Source organism: Drosophila mauritiana, chromosome 3R (assembly GCF_004382145.1).
Source record: "Drosophila mauritiana strain mau12 chromosome 3R, ASM438214v1, whole genome shotgun sequence".
Classification (NCBI taxonomy): Eukaryota; Metazoa; Arthropoda; class Insecta; order Diptera; family Drosophilidae; genus Drosophila; species Drosophila mauritiana.
Window position 1 is genome coordinate 1,840,917 of NC_046670.1, and position 23,226 is coordinate 1,864,142.

The following is a 23,226-nucleotide window of genomic DNA, read 5'->3' on the forward strand; positions in this document are numbered from 1 at the left end:
GGGATTACAGATTAAATAGGTATTCGTAGTTAATCGGTCTGTTCTATGGTGCGTAAAATCTTTGTCATTTGATAACTTGAAAAAAGGTACCAAGGAAACAGTAAGTAAGTTGGATCGTCGTGACAATACCCGTTACTCAGCCAAATGAAGTGCAAAAGTATAAATTGACTGTCTTACCAACCCAGTAAAGAGACTAATCAAAGAGATTGCTAACGAGGGGATTACCTTTCACTAGTTTCTAGTGGCAGGATTTTAATATTTGGCATAATACTTCTACACTAAATTAATTATTTGATTTATTTAATTTCTTTACCAAATAATTTAAGCTAGACATAATATAGTCGTAGCTGTTCCGCTTTAATAAATTTAAAATCTAGCTATGGAAAATCCAAAAAGGCAGCTCTGAACTGAGACGAGGCAAAATGTTCTTTGTGGATTCTGTTCCGGAAAGAGTGACCGACTTTCGAGAATTCGGTACTGATCGATATTAAATGGCGGAACTCAATATTTAGAATTATTATCATAAAAACGATATTTAAGAATGTGAAACATATTAAAAAAATGGTAGAATGTAATTGTAATTAAAACAAGAGCGTTAGAGTCAAATTTCCCGACTATAAACTTCCCGTTACTTAGGTAGTATACTATACGAAGATCGATAGAAATTTGAAAAACAAAATAAACTATTTAACTATTTAAACTGATATTTTAAACAGTATTAGATACCCGTTATTAAGGCTGACCGAGATGTTGTAAAATGGTATATCTATAGAAATTCGCAAGACAAATACAAAAAAATAAATCATAACAAAATCAAAATACTTTTTAATTGTGGCCGTGGAAGTCTCGTGCGGATTGAGGGCGTTAAAGAGGGCGTGGAGAAAATGTTTGGAATTCTGATCAAAAAGTATGGTCGTCGTAGTTTTGGGCGGCTTATCGGCCTGTTCAATAATATTATATTTATAGGGTCGCAAACGCCTTTTTATCTGTTCAACCAGAATATTGAATCTAGTAAACCTTTTATCACAATTACCACTTACCCATTCTGATAAAAGTGACTTGATTAATAAAATATGAATAACCAACAAAAGGAGCTTGAAATTGAAATTAAAGATTGTTCCAAAACTACGTTTTCGAACTAGAGCGCGTTATGAAAAAATAATGACGATAGGATTTATTTTCCACTAAGTTAGTAAACTGATATTTCGTCAAAATTTAAACAATGTAGAATGTAGAATGTAGAATAATTCGGTATAAAGGACCAATTTTTACATTATATTGATATATTACAATACAATATTTTATTGTTATTCTATTGCTATATCGACTCGGCAGTTTATACTAATCCAGAATGTATAAAAGTTTATATGGTCGCAAATGCCTCCTTCACTGCGATGCAAACACCTTACTTAAGTCAATGTAGGAATAAGGGCTAAAAGAGTATACATATATATATATATATATATATATATATATATACATATATATATATAATTAAATTAAAATATTAAATATCACTGAGACCGGCTTAATCACAGTTATTAATTTCATAAAATCGATTTTTTTGGTTTAATTTGACTAAACAGCAATAATTAATGATTGGGCTTTGTAAGAATCAACAAATACACTGCTTTGAAAGGAACGCCACTTTCTCATTTGAATCCACCTCCACAATATATTTCATATGGATCCGGAGAACTTAGAGGTGGGACAAAATTATGATGGTTCCCAGGAATCCGATGAGAGCAGCACCAGCTCACTTAGCAACAAGGGTCCCGATGGCACTCAATTCAAGCGTGAGGCTGAGAAAGCCATTTGCATCATGCCGCCCCGACCGGGAACTACTATGATGAACTACCAGGAGCTATATATTCCGCGGAATCAGCTTACGGATGTATATTACCCCATTCAGGAGGCCCAACGATGGCTCACTCTGATGGACAAGATGGGCAAGGCACACCGTTTTCCGTTGCCCACGATCCTGCCGAAGGTGATCCAGACCCGCTACGTGCCAAAGCGGCATCTTCCAAAGGACGTCGAAGTGGATCGGAGGCGTCGTCAGTACCAGAAGATTAACTTGGTGAACGAGCTGGCCAAGGCGGGCCTCACTGACGACGTGCTGCAGCCCACCGAGGAGCAGTACAATGTGATGTCCGAGTTCGCCTTCCCACACAAGTTTCCCCTGAGCTACTTCGACGACAGCAACTTTGACATCAACTCTCCGGCGGCCTGGTTTGAGCTGGGAGTGGTCGGAGATGCGCACTACCCGCTGCCGGCGAAGGCGTACCTGCCCTACAACCAAAGCCTGCTGAACTGCCAGTGGGGCATGGCAGCTGTTACCGCGCACCACGAGGACTCCGACCTCTGGACGCTTCTGTCGCTGGAGGACGGATGCACCTACACGGTACCCAAGCTTCAGTTCATGTTCATGGCAGAGGACCCACACAAGTACATCAAGCGGCTGCAGGCTGCTGTTCACGAGCGGCACAAGGGGGAGCAGCTTATGTTGATGGAGCTGATCGTGGATTGCGTCCTGCACGAGGACATTGAGTCCACCGTGTTTTATAGCTTTAAGCCCATCGAATTGGTCCTGCAGGCGGCTAAGGTGTCCGAGCAGTGCAAGAGACGACTACGCTCCGAGGTGAACTTGGTGTTCGAGCGCCTGATGGCCCTATACGAGCTGGAGCAGTTTATCCTTAAGATGCCCAAGGAATTTCCCCAGTTTCGGAACATCAATCTCAAGGAATTTCTGCCCCGGTCTTTCGCGGTGGAAGTCTCCGGGAAGGAGCGTCTTGAACTGCAGGCCCTTGGCATAACCATGCAGGAGAAGCGGTACGACTTCCTGAAGGCCAGTCTGTTTTATTGCGGCGGCGGCATCGAGGCCATGGCCGGAGTGGCCATCGAGTGCCAGTACATCGAAACACTTTCGATCTTCATCTGCAACTTTAGCAAGCCCCTGGCACTGGTGGACTTCCTGCAGGCGCAGGAGGCGCATAGCGACAACGTGGCCACGTTCCTTAAGGTCTATTGGCCGCAACAGCTGACAACGGTCATCACCGTGGTCCTCCGAGCCCTGGGCAAGGGCTGGCTGGACATCTCCCTCAACACCTGGACGGTCTATCTCATGTGCAAGATCTCGCGGTTTATACTGCAGGTCAAGTTCCGTATGCAAGAGTCAATGGAGGTGCTGCTCGAGACGTCGCTGATGAACTTCTCGCACTTCGTTTGCGACCCTTGCCTGCAATTCCTTGAGCTGAAGTCCAACTACAAGTGGACCAATAACTACATCGACACCGAGTTCCCCTTTCAGAAACCTGTGTTCGCCATGACCCTTGGCATCAGCGAGGATCGCAAGGTGTTTTACTCCACTGACCCTGATGAGTTCCAGCCGGGGCTGGTCGAGATCTTTAAGAAGTGCCTGGAGAAATCGTCTGGAGTAAGATGCATCGATGGGTCCGTCATGAGTTTTTTGAAGTTCGCCCCTAACCTGTATATCCTGACGGTGGAGCTCATCGAGGACAGGTTCCTGCGGGAGAATGAGCTTCTGAAGAACTGCTACGCCAAGGCGGTGCTGCCCCTCAGGGCGTACGCCCGACTCTACGAGAGATTCATCGACTTCTACCTTCTCAATGTGAACACCTATATGCAGGCATATGCTCAGGCCCACAAGCCGTCCTCGGAGGTAAAGCGGGACATTCTGGAGAACAAGCGGTTGAAGGAGGAACTGCGCGAGATCCTGCCTGCCTATATTACCATTGGACCGTTTTACATAAACGTGGATACACTGAAGCAGTTCATGATAAAGAAGCGCATCGAAGTCGTGAGACGGATATTCGAGTACTACGTTGACCGGATGTATGAGACGAATGAGCTATTGCTGGACCGTTGCCTGGAGATGTTCCGCAGAATCGCGGAGCGTCCGATTAGCATTGAACACCTGTACGAGATTCGCGACTTTGCGCAGACTGTTCCGGACTTAGTGGATGAGCTAAAGGCTGACATTCAGGTCATGTGGCTGGAGTACGACCTGCTGGACAGCTTCTTTTACAACCTGAGTGACCACCAGTTCGCCATGAAGTGGAACGTGTATGCCTGGCCGCACCAGATAATGGTGCGGTTATCCACCTTGAAAGACGAGCAGAAGGTGGACATCGAGGACTTTCTCCGCCTGCACGCCAGCGAGTGCCAAGCGTTCGAGGAGCGACTGGAGTCCCTCAACGACGAGGTGCAGGCCTACTCACTGGCGTTTAATACGAACCGCGCCCAGGAGACGTCCGTGGACATTAAGAAGACGTGGGCTCTGATTAAGGAGCTCGAGAAGGTCAGCCAAACTCTGCAATTCCGGCAGGAGCTATTCGAGCTGGAGCCACTCTCTGTTGAGTTCCTGGAGAGCATAATCGCGAGCTTCACTCCCTACAAGAACCTGTGGTACGGCTGCGCCAACTTCCTGAAGCTCGAGGACGCTACCCTGGGCAACCCTATAGCGCAGCTGGACTTGGAGGATGTGTGGAATAACCTGATGAGGCTGCGCGACGAACTCACCGAGTCAATGCAAATATTTCATGAAAAAATCGAGATTATGGATGTGGCCAAAACGTTCATTGCAAAGATCGACGATTTCGTTCCGGTTTACAACAGCATTAGGGATATCCGAAATGAGAACTGGATGTACATTCACTGGCAGGAACTAAGCGCGATAACTGGCCAGGAGATTAAGTACTCAGTGGCGATGAACTACCAGTACCTCATGCGTAAGGGCATCTTGGACTTCCTGCCCGAAGTCCACATCATCTCAGAGAAGGCCAACAACGAGGCGGAGGAAATTCGGCGCGCCATCGAGGAGGAAGAGAGGCGAAAGCAGGCCGAATTGGATGCTCTGCTGCTTCGCAAACAGCTCCGCAAGTGTCGCCGGGATATACTGTAGCTTGTTGTGGAAATCGTTCTAATGCACTACAAGTTAGTTCCTGCCTGAAACATTTCTGGGCAGGCTCAGGGCGTGGCTCGGCGCGATCTTGGATAGTGATCTGTGTTGCCCTTCTGACATATGTATACCCGTTACTCGGAGAGTAAAATGTTATACTAGAGTTGTTGTAACAGACGGAAGGAAGCGTTGCCTACCATAAAAAGTATATGTACTCCTTATCAGAATCAATCGATCTATCCCTGTCCGTATGGACGCCTCGATCTCAGGACATATAAAAGCATAAAAAAACATAAAAGATTAAGCGTGCAGCTTCCAGAGAGCGCAAGCTTGTTTACAAATGTTGCCACGCCCATAAAACGCCCAAAACTGCCACAACCACACTTTTGAGAAATTATTTAATATTTTTCAAATTTTTATTAGTCTCGTAAATTTCTATAAATTTGCATAAAACCCTTTGCCACGCCTACTCTAACTTCCAAAATTGCCACACCCACACTTAAAAAATGTTTTGATATTTCTTCATATTTTTTTTAGTCTTGCAAATTTCTATCGACTTCCAAAGAATTTGGCCACGCCTACTATAACAAACCGCTCCAAAGTGTCACGCCCACACTTATGAAAAATGTTTTAATTTTTCTTCGCTATATTGTTGGTCTTGCCATTTCTATCCCGCTCATCGACTGAGGCGCGCTGAGGATACGCGATAAATTTTGTTAAATGGTAATAAAGTCAGTATGGATTGGTTTAAGGGCGGCAGAGAGTCAGGATTAGAGATAATAGGATTATGTTTATTATAGTCACAGCAAAATATTCTGTAGGGGTAATGCAATTCATGGTTAGATGTACAATGATTTAAGATTAGGGGTATGTAGTTTCAAGTGAATCTGCTTGGAACACAGCAGTGTTGTATATTATAGTGAGGACTAACATTCCTAGCACACGTTGAAACATAACCGTAAGGAACATTGATCATGGGCATTCGATTTTTCCCACATGAATTAAAAAACGACCATTTCCGCACAAAAATTATTTGAACACGTCTTGTTGAAACAAGAAATTCTTCGGTTTCCGCCCAAGTTTAGAAACACTGGTAATCAAGTTTATTCAATACATATCCATAGACTTATTCAATTACATTTCTATTAAGAACACTTCCAACTTCACGAACACCGTTACAAAATCAAAATCTTTAAATCTATGTATATCTGCAAAGCATGATGGTGGGAAAAGAAGCCACAAATAAGTAAGTCATACGACGACGTTTACTGCATTTGGCGAGTATCTAAAACGTAAGTTTCAAACAAAAATTTTAATATTTAATTCCTCTGAAAACTTCTATATGTTCTATCGTACATACATATCTTTAAATACTTCATTAAAATTTTCGACTCTCGGATTTTGAACTATAAAATCTAAAAAATAAAAATCGATATGCATTTTTTAATTTTCAAGTTTTGTTGGGCCGTATTTGTTTCCGTATAGGGGGCATCAAAAATTAATTTAAAAAAATTGTATTTTTATTGAAACATAACTGTATTATAGTATTTACTTACTGGGCAACTGGTATTTTATTTATGTATCGGAATGGTCACACTGGCGCGTTGTGTTTCTTGTAAAAGTTTTGTCCATCGCAATAGCTGCTGCTTATTTCTGCATTTTTAAGAAACTACAATGGCAGATGACACAAATGAGGACAGCTGGCTGTATGGCACCTCGAATCCTGACTCGACGACCGGCGAGCTGGGCAACGGCGGGGATTCTCTCACGGCGGAGCACGAGTCGGCGGCGGCGGCGGCTGAGGCTCAGGCATTGGCCGAATTGGTGGCCGGCGAAAAGCCGGGCGCTTCGGCCGGAACTAATTCCGCTGAAGACTCGCCGCGCTGTCCAAAGGAAGAGGTGCCCGAGTACTCGGAGTTCGACGATCCCGCGCAGGAAATGGAGGAGGACGAGGATGCACTGCCCAACACGGACAGCAGGAGCAGGAGGGAGCGCGACCGAGAACGGGATCGTGGTCGGTGCGCGGACAGGGTCGACGCCCGATCATCGCCAGACCCAGAGGACGACGAGATGAGCGATGGTCCTGCCGCGAGGAGAGAAAGGAACGGCTCAGGATCCGATGATGATGAAGACGACGACTCGGACGACGATATCAACGTGGTTATTGGAGACATTAAACAGGCCCCCAGCACCTACAACATCAAGCAGCGACCCAACCTGCTGGCTGGAGGCACTGGTGCTGCCGGAGACAAGGCCAAGCCGGCTGGTCAGGCGGGGAAGTTTAGCATCGAGGACTTTGAAGGTGCGGGTACCATCAACGGAGTGGCCGTGCACGAGTTCAGTATCGATTCGCTGGAGGAGAAGCCGTGGCGGAAGCCGGGAGCGGATATTACCGACTACTTCAACTACGGCTTTAACGAAGAGACGTGGCGCGCCTATTGCGAGCGCCAGAAACGCTTTCGGGTGGCGGAGAGCGGTGTCGGACTGGCCAGCCTCACTCAGAATGTGAATCAGAATGCCCCCATTGGAATCCTCACAGATGGCGGCATGGGCATGGGCCCTCCAGGAATGCACAGTATCCAGTCGATGGTGGGAATGGGCGGTGAAAGCGGCATGCAAATGCCCCCGCCGGGAATGCCGCCGCCTATGATGCAACACCAGTCGCGATCGGGGATGGGATTGATGCAGCGCCCGCCAAGACCCATCTCAACCACAGGCGGCGATAGGGGAGGTGACAGGGAGAGAGCCGTTAAGGAGAACGCCATTCAGGTGATGACCGCCGAGTGCCGGGAGTATTCTCGGGGTGGATTGGGACCCATGGCGCCAAACTTTCCGCTACCCGGCGCCTCTGAGGAACCCTTCTTTCACGAGCCAGAACCCTTTGACTACGGCTATGAGCCCACCCAGGAGTCGCAGTGGAATAATGACAATGCCGGATGGGTACCCAGCGGGATTAAAGAGCTAACTCCAGGTCATGCTCATATGCAACAGCCTCCACCTGGCATGCCGCCTCCTGGGATGAATGTGCCTCCGCCGCAGATGGGCGGTCCACCACCCAATTTGCGCGGCATTATGCCACCCAATATGCGCATGCCGCCAAATATGAGTACGTTCAGCATATTTTGATTTATCATGTCCTAGACCCGGCTTACCTATGTTTTCTCTTGCAGACATGGGACCGCCACCAGGAATGATGATGGGAGGAAATGCCCCGCCACAGATGCGAATGGGTATGGCACCGCCACAGAGATTGGCGATGGGCGGTAAGAACGCAACTAAAATATTTAAGCTACTCTTACGCTTGACTCTAGCAATTTGTTTGTTAAGCTAAATGCTAATCTTACAATCCCAACGCAGTCCTTTATAATGAAATGTCTTTTTCCCTTTGCGTTTCAGATCGTGGCGCCTACGACGACGATCGTGAGCGCAGGAGGCGCGAGAAGGAAAAACTGTTAAAGAAGGATCAGGTATGTGTTATACGTAAATATCAAGTCATGGAGTTGTAATCTCCTTTTTTACAGCTAAGAAAGGACTTCCTTGACATGCTGCGGGAGCGACATGACATCGAGAGGCACACCAGGTGGTACGATATTAAGAAAAAGTTTGAGGCGGATCCAAGGTACCGAGCCCTGGACTCGTCCTATCGTGAGGAGTACTTCGAAGACTATTTGCACCTGCTGAAGGAAGAAAAGCGCAAGGAACGTGACCTAAAGGAACGTGAACGACATCGCGACAAAGAGCGGTCTCGTGACAAGGACAAGGATAAAGATAAAGAGAAGGACAAAGATAAAGATAAGGAGAAGGACAAAGATAAGGATAAGGATAAGGACAAGGACAAAGACAAGGAGAAGGAAAAGGATAAAGAGAGCTCGCGTCGGGAACGCTCTCGATCTCGTGAAAAGTCCAGCCGTCGCAAGTCCAAGTCCAGGGAGAAAGATCGAAGCGAACGAAGCAGCAAGAGTAGCAGCAGCAATACCGGAGGATCCTCCAGTCGTAGCGAAAAGAAAAAATCGCATCGCAAGGACAAAGAAGAGGACGACTAGCATTTGTTTAGGTACTTTATGAAAGTGAAGCAAGAAGAAACCCACTAAGTTGTAGAACATATTAATAAAAAACAAAAAAATCAAACTAAGTCTTATAACTACTCTAATTAAAAGAAAACGTGGAGGTAGAATATACTTTTGGTTTTTAATAATTCAATGTGAATAAGCCCTTAATTTTAGTAAAGGTGACATTTGGGATCATGACGTATATACATATGTATATTCTTGATCCGTGTCATCAGGCAAATCGATAGATGTTTGTTTTCATTAAATCAAATTAAAACTTTCCAACCCTCTTCTATTTCTATCGGGTTGAATTGGTCAACTATATAATAAAGTTGCCACAGAAATAATTGAAAAACAAGACCTCGGCTATCACATACCATTCCCGAGATATCGACGTTTGTACGGACAGAGAGAGGGACGTGGCTAGATTGACTCTTATTTGCATTTTAAATACTGAAATTGGGTCATTAACATAAATAAAGAAATTACGAAGAAACATCTTTATAAATTCAATGGTATATTAAGTGAATTAGAAATTCAAAGCAACTATTAATAAAAAATAGTACGCGTGATGAGGAAATTTTTATTTTTGTAAATTTTTCCTTGTTAATACCCGTGCAGAGTGTATGTATGTATGTATAGGTAATGTTTAAAGTTTAAACTAAGAGCGACTGAGCAATTTCATCGCGTTCAGGTTCATCGTCTCCATCTACTTTATTGTCGTGCAAATCGTGTGTATCGTCAATTCGAAATTCCTCGGTAATGGTCAAATTTCAACTTCTGCATAGGTTGTGCAATCTGTATGCACAACCTATACATCCGCTCATGCAACAAAACGATGGCTCATAATTTAAGCATCGTTGCAGGTAACAAAAACGGCTTCGATAATGTTTCTGGTTAGATAAGAATATAAGAAATATAACAGATGTAGACATTGAACTTACTACCATGTCGTTCAAACTATAATAACCCTTCATGTTAAAGAATACACAGCAATTGTTTACAGGCTTCTGACTAATAATATAAGTTCCATTCAAACAGGCAACTATTCTTGGCAGTTGATATCTCTGACGGAAGTAATCGGAAGATCTCTTCATTTGTTGACTAGAAATTTGGAGGGATATAGTATAGTAGTAACAACGGAATAAATATATTCAGAGCCAGGAGATGATGATCTAATAATGGTTAGGTAGTTAATTATTATTTATATCACTTTTATTTAATTTTATTTTATATCATTGTTATTGTTATAGCTAACCTTTTATTAATTAATATTTTTTTTATTAATTAATAGAACAGGTCACAAAGGAGTTCTCAGCAAGCCCGTATGCCTTAATAAAATAAAAAAAAAATTTTACATGAAGATCCCTGGCCATTGAAAGCTGATGATAGCAGCCAGTAGCAACAGAAAATTGGAATGAGTGTGTAGTTACTTGCAAAAGGGGCTTGACTGCATCCACATCCTTTTTGAAGGTATGTTTATCAATCCTATAGAAATTATCAAAGCTGCAAAATGTGACTTACCACCTTTCGTCAGTTATATCCGAAACCCATGTATTGCATTTTAGATGCCTAGATTTTCTCAAGCCCAGCAATTTCTGCCTTCTCCTGGCTTAAAAACAAGCAATTGCAAATATATGTTTATGTGTGTATTTATTTTTTTGGATATCCATTAATGTGTTGATTTCGGCGAAGACTACAAATCAGACTACATTTACAGTTACATAAACGGTACAAGTCTCAATAACCTTGAAATGTTTGTTGTTTTAATGATAAACAAGAGAGTATGCTATAGTCGATTCCTCGACTATCAGTTATCTGTTACTCAGCTAATCAGAGGGCTAGGAAAATTTGAAAAGATTTATTCCCATACAAAAACAATGACAAAATGAAAAAAATTAACAAAAACTCAAAAAACTTTACAAAAGTGTGACCGTAACAGTTTTAGACGGTTTGTGGGCAATACGGTGGGCGTGGCAATGTCTTAATAAATAATAAAAGAAAAAATGCATGTCTAATCTGAACTTTTTCGCTTCAATAGTTCCGTAGATTACGACGTTCTCACGGACGGACAGACGGACAGAGAGATGGACATGGCTAGATCGTCTCGGCATGTGGTCCTGACCAAGAATATATATACTTTACAGGATCGGATGCGCTTCCTTCTATCTGTTGCATTCTTATCAACGAATACTCTACGGGTTACGACTATAAAAAGGTTTCAAGGCATTATGCACTTAATTATGTTTCAGAGCACTTAATTCCTATTTCTCGCAGAGAAAACGGGTATTCTAGATTAGTTGAAAAGTAAGTAAAAAATAGGAAAGCGTTCCGATCTTATAAAGTCGTGTATTCTTGATTAAAATCACCTGTGGAGCCAACATTTTGGGAACTATGAAGCTAGCACTTAGAGATAAAGCACTCCGATTCTGTAACTACGCTCTTTTAAAATATTGTTTTAAGTTCTAACTCATTATTTGCAAGTTTTTATCGATATTTTTATTATACGTCCATTCTAGAATCAAGGATACCGTTTTTTTCTAATGGCATAGCTCCATCTCCCAAGTTCACTCATTATCTGAGTAAATGGTATCTGGAAGTTGATGAACTGGGCACCATATTCTCTTCGTTATATTATATTTGCCTTAATTGACATAGGAATTGTTGTAAATTTGAACAGCCATTAATGACAAAACCAAAATATTCTGGGAAATTATATATTTGTTTAAAGCAGTCTGTGTGAACTGTTTTAGTTGGCTTTTAATTACACTCTGTTATAATAACATAGAGACTACAGACCAGGGCTGTGATCCAGTAACACCGAGCCCTGATGTTTTTCGGGAATGAACTGGATCTGAACCGAATCGTGTTCGGTTCCAGAAAGAATACAACTTATTTTGCAGTGTTGAAAAATGCTCAATATTTTGGGTGCTGCATGTTTGTAATAACATTGAGATAGATAGTTTGTGCCAGGCATTTAGGAAACCACGTCAGGGATTGACGAACCGCTTTGCCAACTGGAACCTTATCAGTCGTTCAGCCTCCAACCCCTAACCGAACCAATGTCAAAAGGATATGGGATCACAGCCCTGCTATAGACTATATGTACGTAGAATAGAAGTGTTAGTATGAGGTCAATTTATCTATGCGAATTCTATTATTTATTTTCGACACATACGCATGGGATAGATGGAGATTACAATACATCTAGGTTACAAAATATAAAATATATTATGACACGGAGACAAACCCTTCTCGATCACATGGGGACTAATAATATTTTTCTACATTTTGTTTTTCTTTAAAGTAACAACGATTGTCTTTAGAAAACTAAATTCACGTATGCGACGCTTATTCCATAGATATTTTTTAATGTCCACTATATTCATTAATATTCCCAATTAATCTAATTTGTTATTTGTTATTATAAAAGGAACTTCATGTACCCATAGTTATAAGTAGGTATACATATGTATATATTTGAACATGCACACGAGTGAAACAAAAGAACAGCCAGCATTTTTAGATCCGATATTTAGTATGCAGACATTTTGATTACAATTTTATTTGTTAGTTTGGTTTGAATTTATGTAGAAAAGTTTACAATGCTTCCTTTTTCTGTTACCTGTAACGCTTCAACTCATATATGAAGTTTTCAAATGATTACTAAGTTCACATAATTGGGTTACGTGTAGGTTACGTAAATTGGAAAGAATTAATCGAATACATTTAATTTGCCATTCAGTTATTGCATTTTCATCATTAAACTAGTAAATAATAATATTTTACTAAGATCAGCAACCTAGTAATGTCGTCAGCCATCTAATATGAACACTGGGTACAACTAAATGCTGAAGGACCTGTTTTCCTAGAAGTAAACAGATTCCGGAAAGTCTACGTTCTATATTTGAGAAACGCAGATCTTTGCTAATGAAAATGGACTGCGGACTAGGTTGTTAGTCACACCTTGAACTAAATTGTACTTTCAATTGCAGCTGGATCAAGCTGCCCTGGATCGAGGTACTTTGCTTTCACATCACAACATTTTCAAATTGATATCATTCACATACTCACACTCTGGGACTGGGAGGAATCGTTGGGGAAATGTTGTCCGAGAATGAGTTTTCACCAAATTGGGCTGGACTTTTCCATGTTTGGAATACATACTTGGATGTATTCATTCATTTGTGCTTAAATAGTACATTTATATGCTATCCCCATTTTGAATGCCACTAAGTATGCTAAGTGTTGCAAAAAACCAAAATATCTGCCGCTTGAAGAATCAATTATTACTTAAGAACGTTTAAACGTAGAGGCCAAGGGTTATTTTACTTTTTAAAAATAAAGGATATAGTTGGGCAGAAAGCTTCATTTTAGCTTGTACTGGTTTATTGATTAGTTCCACTGGCACATTCGAGCCGACACCCAATTTTCAAGGCATCTTTTATGATTATATATAAAAAGTGTGTGTCGGTGAAACATGGGTGTTGGACAACATTTCTCCAGCTTGACCTCCCCCCCATCACACACTCGCACACTCAAACTCGGTTCGGATGAGACCTAAAGCTTTGTTCGGCGCCCTGTCTGGGGGCCTTAGATTGTGCCCTATCTGCTCAGCAGCTGCTCTGCATTAAGGGTCAGCTCTGGGCCGGGATGGGTGCCATTATTGTTGTTGGCCGCTCCATTGGAGCTGGCACTATTGCTGTTGTGGGCATAGATCCCGTTCAAAGTCCTGGACGGGGCCGGCGATGTGGGGGCGGAAAGCTGGGGCGGACTCATGGGCGGCAGCGGCGGCGACTGCGCCTCCAGCGTTGATGGCGGACTGCGGTTTAGGTTGCTGTCCAGGCTACTGTGGTGCTGCGAGGAGGCCGGCGACAGCGGGATCTCCTCGATCTTCTCCAGATCCTGGGTGATCGAGGCGGAGTTCTGCTTGTGGGACCGCGTTAGCGTTCCCTTGGGACTGCGAGTAGTGTCGTGCAAGAGAGGTATGTCCAGCATGGAGCTCTTGACACCCCCGCCACAACCGCCCACCAGGCCCGAGTAGGTGTTTGCCTGCAGGGAGTGCTGGTGGTGCTGCTGCTCTCCCTTCGCCTGCTGGTCGTCGCGATCCAAGCTGAACTGCCGACGCAGGAGGCGACTGGAGCCGGGCTTGCTGTCGAACCGAGAGGCTCCTCCCCCACACCCACTGCCGCTCAAGGCTATCGAGGGGCAGGCGCCTCCGCCCGCTTGTCCACCACCCGCTCCGCCCGCCGCACTGCCGTAGAGGTATTTCCCGTCGTAGAACTGAGTGAGGTTGCTCTCGCTGGGACTGAGGCATTTGTAGTGGTTGTACGGCGAGCTGAGGTCCATCATCTCCTCGATCTTTTTGTACAGCCTGGAGCTGGATCCTCCTGTGGAGCTCGGCAGCCGGTTGAAGCTGTTTGGGTTGAGTAGATTATCTGGAGTCAGTTCGGAGAGCTTCCGCGACTGTGGGCTGGTACTGCTGGGGGTTGTCTTGCCCGGAAACTCCGGACAAAGGGTGGCGTTGGGGCTAATTGTGTTGGTGGAATTGGAGTCCAGGGAGTATGAGTTGGGGAGATTGGCCCCGGAAGCTAAGTCTGCGTTGGTCGGCGGTGTTATCTCGACCTTCACCTCGACGGATTCCCCAGCCAGCGAGGAGCTCTGCGAAGAGGAGGGATTTGTGCTCGTCCGAGACTTGTTGGCCTGCGCCTTCAGCGTAATTGAGTTGCGTATAAGGGACTCATCCAAGCTGCGGAATACCAATAAATGGCGTTACTAAAAGCAGTCGAGATAAGCGATCTTCAACATACCCGTGAGATTCTCTAGTGGAATTTTAGGAATGCATATGTCGGAAGGTAAATATTTCATTAATCATAGATTGTATTGTTTAGTTCGAAATGTAATGTCATAAAAAGGGTATACATATTAATGTTTGGCCAAATTATGATTATTAAAACAAATTAATTTAAAAAAAATAATAAACCTGTTTATTACTGTGATAATAAACAAAAGGGGATTCTTCGAATTCCGTTTGATTGTCCAACTGATATTTGTATTGACATATTCTCACCCAATAGGCGGCGGTGCCGGCAGCGGCTTGTCGAATCCTTTTTTTCCCAGCAGCCAGAAGGTGTTCATCATGCCCTTTCCCTTGATGTCGATGAGACCCCTTGGCTCGATGGCATAGCCACCCCGAGCATCCAGTCGATCCCGCGTCTCCTGGGACATATGGATGCGCCAGGAGGATCCTTAAATGCACATATCGTTAGTTAAATGTGTGGCGACTTAAAAAGCTGCATCTGCGATTACCGGTCGACTCCATTCTCGATGCCGTGTTCACTGTGTCCCCAAAAAGGCAGTACCTGGGCATCGTGAGCCCCACCACTCCGGCGCAACACGGACCCGTGTGGAGGCCGATTCTCAGTTGGAGTGGAACTCCGGGAAGATGCTTCACATTGAAACGACCACTTTGATGCAGAAGATCCAAGGCCATGGTAGCTATCTGCTCAGCATGGTCGGGTATTTTCACAGGTAGTCCGCTAACCACCATATACGCATCGCCGATTGTCTCCACCTGACCAAAGAAGTGGAATATTATTCAAAAAACTAACAATATCGTTATACTTTTAACTTGCAAAGCAAAAGAAAGTAATTCAGTGAACTAAAACGATCGTGATATTCGGACTACCATAAGTGAGCAGTCACTTTAATTGAAAGTAACTGGTGATCAAGAATTGTTATCGAAAATGTATCATGTCATTCTCATGCATTATTCAATTTCGATTTCATATCTTTACATTATATAAGTATTGTTAGTATTATTATATTAGTATTATTATACTAAAGTAACGAAAATAGTTGAAATCGATCATAAAGGTAATTGATACCTTACCTTGTACACGTTGTAGGCGTTAATTGTGGCATCGAAGATCGTATAGAGATCGTTGAGCAAGTCCACAACTTGAACAGGACTGCAATGGGCGGCGATTGTTGTAAAACCAACAATGTCACTGAAGTATATGGTTACGTCGGAAAATTCTTCCGGGTCGACGGCCAAGCCCATCTTTAGTTTTTCAGCAACCGAGCTTTTGACAAGGGTATAACAGGGTATATAACATATACATATATCGTTGGACCTATATATTGATTGATGGTGTCCTACCTTGGTAACATGCGGTTCAGCAGCTGTTCAGTCTTCTTTCGTTCAATGTCCAGTTGTTCAGTGCGCTCCCGAATCAACTCCTCCAAGTTATTCGAGTACTTCTCGAGCATTTGGAACATCGTGTCCACAAAGTTTACCTTGCGTCCATGGTTCAGCATCTTGAAGCGCTCATACACCCTAAGATATGCAAATAAAGAAGATAGAGCTATGATACAAGAATAAGAAATAAAAGGAAACAACTGAGGCTTATATACCCTTGCAATGAAATTATATAATCAAGAAGAACGAAGTTCAAGCTATACTTTATAGTGTTGGAAACGCTTCCTGCTACCTTCTAAATTCTTTTGAACTATCTAGCATACCCTTTTGTGATTCCTTCTATTTGGACACGCTGAAAAAGGAAATGCCCTCATAAGGAAACAATCCAACATTATCTACATTTCCTGTAGTACTAATATTAGATTAAGATTGCGAAACATGTGCCTTTCGAACTGTCCACTACTGTCCCACTTATGTGGGTGGTACTTACGAGTTGAAGTCGGGACGCATGTCAGGCTGTTCGGCCCAGCACTGACGCATGATATTGATGGCCTCCGGGGGAGCGGCTCCCTTGGAAACGGACGGCCGTATCAGAGGCGGGGGCTTTTTAATTTTGACTATTATTTCCTCCGGCGAGAGGGAGAGCATGCAGTAGGGCTCTCCCCTGACCACCACCTCCTGCATAATGATACCAAAGGAATATACGTCTCCGAGTTGGGTTCCCAACTGAATCCGGCCGTGCTGATGGTGATGGTGGTGCTGATGCTGGTGGAGCTTCATGTTTCGAAGGAGCTCTGGAGCTGTCCACAATAGCTCTTTGGCGCTCCTGGGTCTTGGCGGAAGGCCCTGCGATTCATAAAAGGAATTCAACCCATAGTCGGTGATTTTCAGGACCCATCGGGCATCCACTACGCAGTTTCTCGAGGTCAAGGCCCCATGGACTCTCAAAGGCGAGGTGTGAAGGTATCGCATGCCCCTGACCAGATCCGTAAGCAAGCTCAGCCGAAACGACCAGTCCAGCTTGATCTCATCCATGATAAGCACATCTTGCAGCGATCCTCTGGAGCAGTAATCAAAGACCATGGCCGTGCGGTTGGGATCAGATAGCCAGCCTAATAAGGGGTTTATATTCTCGTGCCTCAGCCCATGGGCCATTACGAGTAGATCCATTGCCTTGGTGCGCAGCTCCGCAGATCCGTTTATATTCACCTCCTTGAGCTGCACGAGATCTCCATTATACCGAGCTCTCATGTCCAGATGGGCGGGGTTGTGCCTGGCTAAGCTGCCAGTGGCGGAGGAGCCGCTTTTCCCGTTCGCCGTGGCTGTGATGGCTCCAGCCGAACCCGGCGCGGCTGCACCGGGAATCACGAAACCTAGATTCTTCAGGGAGCCAATGGAACCCTTAAGAAGATCCGGCTTGTCTACTTCCGGGCCTCCAAACTCCTGCAACTGCTGCAGCCAACAGCATAGCATGGCCTCTATGCCCTCATCGACCTGAAATCGAAAAATATGGACATGTTATAAAAAAAGTGGGGCGATGATATAGAAATTGGGATCGGGTGCTTACCCTTCGGGAATCCACTGGGAAAACAAAATCGCTGGCAGAAAGGACTATTTTGTTGGGCCCCTTGGAGAGACGCTTACGTAAGAAGTAGTTCCTGTGCGGGATTGAATGATGAAATTTAAAGTTCTTAAGACATCTTATATTTGCTTATTTAAGTATGTAGCCTATTTTCTCCAGGTTTTGTACAATAGAGAATAACGGTAGAAATATGGAATAATAATGATAAAATATAATAATAATAATAATTTAAATGTTTTCTCACATATCAATAGAAATTAGAAAGACATAAAATTAAAAAAAATAAAACAGCGTAGAGAATATTAGAATCTAAATCTTAAATTTGTTACCGATATCACAATTTAAATACAGACAAACGGATATGGCAGGATTAACTCTGCTAGTGATGCTAATCAAGAATATATATATCCCCATCGTTTTACCTGTTAGATAATTTTGTAGGAATCTAAAATCTAGGAATCTTTTCTGTACAATTGGGTATGAAATCTGATGTATAGCAGCTAAGGACACCTTATTATTCCACGGTATACGGCCCTTCTTGAACGGTTAAATTTTTATTGAATATAAACGAACCTATAATCATTTTTACTATTTTTAAGTATTTCGCACCAAATGATACCCATTTTTTAAATATGGTTCAAAAGCTGAGGAACCAGTTTTCATACAACCTATATATCGCTTTATCGACTCGGCTGTTGGAACTGATGAAGAATATAATTATATCAAATGGTCGGAAGCAAAGTTGTGAACTTCTTACATCAAATTGAAGTTGCTTTGGCCGGTAAAGCATAATAGTATACCCTCATATTCCTGAAAATTCGCCTACAGTAGTTGTTTTCAGTGTTATTTTAAATTTGTGTATGATTTTGCAAAAATTTGGGCTAATTTGTAATCAATTTATTTCTTAAACCTTCCATATCAATAAATAAAATTTTAAAAATATCTAACACACATTTTTTATTGAATTGAAGAGTGTTAAGTATAAAAAAAGAATAAAGTAAAGGAGTTTCTTAATTAAAAGAATATGTAATTGCACTTAATACAAATTCGGTCCCTCACTCCATGTAAATACCGTTAAATAAAGATCTTTAAGCATAAGCTAATTTTAAATTAGTTACGATAAGCTTAAACAAATTATATCTTAATAATAATCAATAGTCAATTTATGACATTATTAATTGGCAGGAAACTTACCTCATGGCGATTCCCCCGGCTACTATGCCCGCTATCATGATGACCAACAGGCCCACACAGATCGCCGCGATGGTCCAGCAGATGGCACCACATTGCCACAGGAGTACACTGCTGACCAGCAACCACTCGTCGTATCCAGGGTGTATGGAGTGGGAGATGTAAGAGCCACTCCCTTCCACCTCCGACCCACCTCCTCGACTTCCCGGGTCGCTCTCCAGAATGAGCAGTGGTCGCCACTTGTAGGTGGCGACCGGGGCGTCCCTAACGATGTCCAGCACCACAAAATCATATTGGGGACTGGTTTCTGAAGTGTCCGATTGGGTAGTGGTGGTCACAATCGTATCGTAGAGCGGGAGGAGATTGCGGTACGGGTACAGCTTGTGCAGGCTGGCATTGCGTTGGCCGGAGGATGGTGGATCCTTGTGGTTGCCGTTGGGGGGAGCGCGAAAGTTCTGCATTGTTGCCATCAGTCCGGCCGCATTCAGAAAGAGTCGATGTCTGTCGTTTAGCAGAGTCAGCACCAACAGATTGCTGCTGACCATTTCGGCCGGAGAACCCGTGTTGCGTGCGGAGGCGTCCCTCTGTGACCCACCCATTCGAGCCAAATATTTGTAGAACCCATGCTGGATGTCCAATGAGCTGGCCGCCATGTCGATGAGTAGGATTTTGGTGTGCTGCCTCCTCGGCCTCGACCCCTGGCCGTCCTTCCTCGCCTGCTCCGTCCAGTCCAACTCGATGGTGGACAACAGGAGGGTGGTGCTCGCATCGCTCAGCGGGGCTGTGATAATAATTGCTGAAAACCGAAACCGAATGCAATGAGTTTTCAGCACGGGAACAAAACAAGTATGAATAACTGCAATTTTACAAGGTTAATGCAATTAAGATCAAAGATTGCTCTTTCAAAGATATATAACTCGTGTTATATTATCATTATCATTATAACTTGGTATCTTTTCAAGTCTATATTAATTCATATAGGAATTTAAGACCAGGGCTTATTCCATACTATCTTTTATATGATAAACTTTATCAAGAACATGAAATATGGATGTAATTATCAATAGTAGATTTCAATCTTGAACTCCACTTTTAGGAGTTGCTTGTGGCTCAGTGCAGCAGGCCCAGTGACCAGCAGATGCGATACTCACCTTTGCCCGGCTTATCCTGCGAATGCAGGTCACGTATTGTCCTGCCAATTTCGATGCGATACGGCACATGCAAGTTGGCGGCGATGGCCAGTCCTAGGCCCCAATTGTCGTCTGAAAAACACGGAGTGATAGACAGAGGGTGTGAGACGAATAAGCCATGATGTAGAAATTAAATTGCGTTTTTGTGGCACGTAAAGTACTGGTGTCATGTGTGTCCTGGCTGTTGCACGATGCACCCCCTTCGAGCACCCACACCCACCCACCGTTGCGTTCATAATGAGCGCTTTCATTGGGGTCTTGCATGCGGTTGGGGGTCCATGCAGTGCTATCCAATAGTCACAGAAAGTGGATTTGAAACCAGCTATAGTCCAAATATATAGTATGACAGCTCTTGGCAATGTTAGTCTGTAATATCATGGGTTTATGTAATGGTTGCAAGTACGCGTGTATCGTAGTACCTTGCAGTTACTGAAACTATTTACTACTTGAAAACTAAAATATATACTTCATATTTTAATTTAGTTGTAGTTGAGAGTATAGGAGAAAAAATAACACATTAAATGTTTCGTATTTGATGTCTAAAACCGACTATTAGATACCCGTTACTCAGCTAATGGAAATGCTATCGCGAAATTTTATACTTTCAGACAAAATTAAACATATTTCAAAAGTGTGGACAAGGCAGTTTTAATGTAGAATTATTGATAGAAATTCACAAGACGAATAAAAATATGAAAAAAATATTTAAACTTTTTTCAAAAGTATGGGCGTGGCAGTTTTGGGCGGCTTGTGGGCGTTCGAGTGGGCGTTCATATGGACATTCATACGGACGTTCAGACTTACAGGGTCAGATTGACTCGGCTATTGATCCCGATCAAGAATATATATACTTCATATGGTCGGAAACGCTTCCTTCTACCTGTTACATACTTTTCGACGATCTAGTATAGCCTTTTACTCTATGAGTAACGGGTATTAAAATCGAGCGGTAAAATATTTATTTAACTGAATTATAATTTATTTTAAGTTGCTTGTAAAACAATACCATCAAAACAAAAACTAATAGAATTTACAGCGGCAATTTCGAAAGGCGGATTTCTGTGGCTTTTGGGCCGTGTCAATCGTGGCTGCTTCCACACGGTTCTTGGCTCCCTCGGGAGGTACATCCTGGTTACCCAGACTAGCCATGAAGCCGCAATGCTTTCTGGCTTCTCTTGGGCAAGGACATTTGTCCACACTGGCACCGGCAACTCTGGCATTGAAATCTTGCTCGGTGGCCGGAGGTCTGGGGATGTACTTGTTGGGATTACAGGCCATAACCCGCCAGTTTGGATGCGGGGCGAGGTAATCAATACCATTTTCCAAGATCTCCTTAGCTAGTCTTTTGCAAAGGACGGGGTCATCGACAGCGGCCATAAGGCGACTATCAAATCTTTTCTCTTCCTCCGCTTGGATACGCTTCATCTCCTTTATTTGTGCATCCAGGTCTGCTTTGTGCTGGATCTGGCGGCACGCAATCATTTCATGAGTGACCTCCGGATGAACGAATCGATTCTCCATCATTTTGTTCTCCCGGAGTTCAGCATCAGAACGGATTTTGCGTTCGTAGTCCTCGCACATCTGTTTCCGGAGGATCACGTGGCACTTCTCTGCAGCCTCCCGCTTCACCCGTACCCTTTCTGTGATGTTGACCTTGGTGCACATGTCCAGCTGGTAGAGATCGGCGATGCGCTCGTCCATCATCTTCTCGATTCCCAATTCAAGAGATTGCATGCGGCGAAGGTAGGCCAGGTATTCCAGAGTAGCTCGGTTAAGGTCCTTCTTAGACTGAGCGATCTTGGCCAGAGCTTCGGCTTCTAACCGTTGCGTTTCCCGGCAGAAGGCCATGTGGTCCGCCTTCTCCGCCTCCCACTCCGCCAGGCGGGCGCATCTCTTGCGCTCGATCTCCTTCAGTAGCTCGGCCTGGTAGGCTAGTTGGTCCACTGGCGCAGCTTGGTGCTCTTTCACAAACTCCTCCAAGCGAATCTCCTCCAGAAGAGAATTAATTAACCGCTCGTCTTCCATCCTTTCTGCTAGTTCCTCCTTGCGCTTCTCCTCGTGCTCAGCTACTTGGACGGCCAGGACATGATTCACTTGCTGTTGCATCTGGTGGCGCCTCTGGTTTTCCTCAGCTTGGTTGCAGTCGAACTGGACCCACCGACGGCGATTCAGCTCCAGCCAATAGTTATCCTGCTGGCACTCGCGCCGCTTCTTCCGTTGGTTCTCCAGAATTTGCTCCTCCTGGACTATCTTCGTCTCCACAAGGTCCTGATGCCGAAGAGCCTCGCGGATCTCGTAGCAGTCCAGCATGACCTGCTGTATGTGCTTCTCCTCGAGGAACTTCTTCTGCTGCTTGGCAACCTGCTCCTTGATGGCGTGGAGGTGCTCCTTTCGTTCCTTGATGTCCTGGTCGATCCGGTTCTTCACCGTGTTCGAAAACTCCTCCTCGTACCGCTTGTCCTCCTCATCCAGCATGTTCTTCAGCCTTCTGCTCCGCTCGTGCAGCTCCGCTGCGGTCACTTCCTTCGCCTTGGTCACCAGCAAACCGATTTGGGTGTGCAGACTTTTGCGGTCCGTCCGCGTGATGAAGTTGAAGTGGTCTGCACCTCGCCCGGAGTTCTGCATTTTGTCGGGATTAATAAAATGTACTAACCAAAAATGTGTACAAGTCGGGTAGTGAAAATCTAATAATTTGAAAGGCGTACTTAGGTTCCGCTTGAGGGAATTTCGTAACGGGAAAGTCAATCGTTGTATTTATTAAAATGAAGTTTCATTTAATTCAAAATGTATAGCTACGAGCGTGTGCGAAAACAAAGATGTAAGAATACATAGTCGACATAATAACAATTTACACATATAAAGTATATATATTCTTGATCAGGATCAGTAGCGGAGTCGATCTGGCCATGTCCGCCTGTCCGCGTCGAGATCCCAGGAACTAAAAACTAGAAATTTAAGATTAGGCATACAGATTCTAGAGACGCAGCACAAGTTTGTTGATCCGTTTTTCCATGCCCACTCTAACGCCCACTGCCACGCCCAGACTTTTGAAAAATATGTTGAATATTTTTCATTTTATCATTTGCATTTAC

The 23,226-nt window shown here is 43.9% G+C and overlaps 4 protein-coding genes across 4 annotated transcripts in view; 2 read left to right on the top strand and 2 right to left on the bottom strand.

Annotated features, from left to right (window-relative positions):
- Positions 1–1,597: 1,597 nt before the first annotated feature.
- LOC117143788 (dynein heavy chain 1, axonemal) lies at positions 1,598–6,416 on the top strand. Its single transcript, XM_033308629.1, has 2 exons — positions 1,598–6,014; positions 6,072–6,416. Exon 1 carries the CDS (start codon positions 1,685–1,687, stop codon positions 4,922–4,924), a length of 3,240 nt encoding a protein of 1,079 aa, XP_033164520.1. The 5' UTR covers positions 1,598–1,684; the 3' UTR covers positions 4,925–6,014; positions 6,072–6,416.
- Positions 6,417–6,508: 92 nt separating this feature from the next.
- Positions 6,509–9,049, top strand: LOC117143789 (pre-mRNA 3'-end-processing factor FIP1). The gene is made up of 4 exons (XM_033308630.1): positions 6,509–8,027; positions 8,092–8,184; positions 8,318–8,388; positions 8,443–9,049. Exons 1-4 carry the CDS (start codon positions 6,596–6,598, stop codon positions 8,962–8,964), a joined length of 2,118 nt encoding a protein of 705 aa, XP_033164521.1. The 5' UTR covers positions 6,509–6,595; the 3' UTR covers positions 8,965–9,049.
- Positions 9,050–10,662: 1,613 nt separating this feature from the next.
- The window catches only part of LOC117144335, a 62,109-nt gene continuing 49,545 nt past the window's right edge, over positions 10,663–23,226 (bottom strand). The window contains exons 5-14 of the mRNA XM_033309448.1: positions 20,096–20,206; positions 18,948–19,740; positions 17,739–17,829; positions 16,662–17,665; positions 16,133–16,309; positions 15,863–16,055; positions 15,280–15,544; positions 15,041–15,218; positions 14,781–14,792; positions 10,663–14,719 (exon numbers count right to left, since the gene is read on the bottom strand). Of these exons, the coding sequence (XP_033165339.1) occupies positions 13,576–14,719; positions 14,781–14,792; positions 15,041–15,218; positions 15,280–15,544; positions 15,863–16,055; positions 16,133–16,309; positions 16,662–17,665; positions 17,739–17,829; positions 18,948–19,740; positions 20,096–20,206 (3,968 nt within the window). The 3' untranslated portion in view covers positions 10,663–13,575. The remainder of the gene's footprint in view (positions 14,720–14,780; positions 14,793–15,040; positions 15,219–15,279; positions 15,545–15,862; positions 16,056–16,132; positions 16,310–16,661; positions 17,666–17,738; positions 17,830–18,947; positions 19,741–20,095; positions 20,207–23,226) is intronic.
- Positions 21,100–22,842, bottom strand: LOC117144336 (trichohyalin). The gene has a single exon (XM_033309449.1). The coding sequence runs from the start codon at positions 22,757–22,759 to the stop codon at positions 21,155–21,157; it is 1,605 nt and encodes a 534-aa protein (XP_033165340.1). The 5' UTR covers positions 22,760–22,842; the 3' UTR covers positions 21,100–21,154.

Coding starts and splice junctions, on each gene's coding strand:
- LOC117144336 (XM_033309449.1), bottom strand. CDS start 22,759: ATGCAGAACTCCGGGCGAGGTGCAGACCACTTCAACTTCATCACGCGG.
- LOC117143788 (XM_033308629.1), top strand. CDS start 1,685: ATGGATCCGGAGAACTTAGAGGTGGGACAAAATTATGATGGTTCCCAG.
- LOC117143789 (XM_033308630.1), top strand. CDS start 6,596: ATGGCAGATGACACAAATGAGGACAGCTGGCTGTATGGCACCTCGAAT. Junction 8,028..8,091: donor GCGCATGCCGCCAAATATGA/GTACGTTCAGCA, acceptor TTTCTCTTGCAG/ACATGGGACCGCCACCAGGA. Junction 8,389..8,442: donor AACTGTTAAAGAAGGATCAG/GTATGTGTTATA, acceptor CCTTTTTTACAG/CTAAGAAAGGACTTCCTTGA.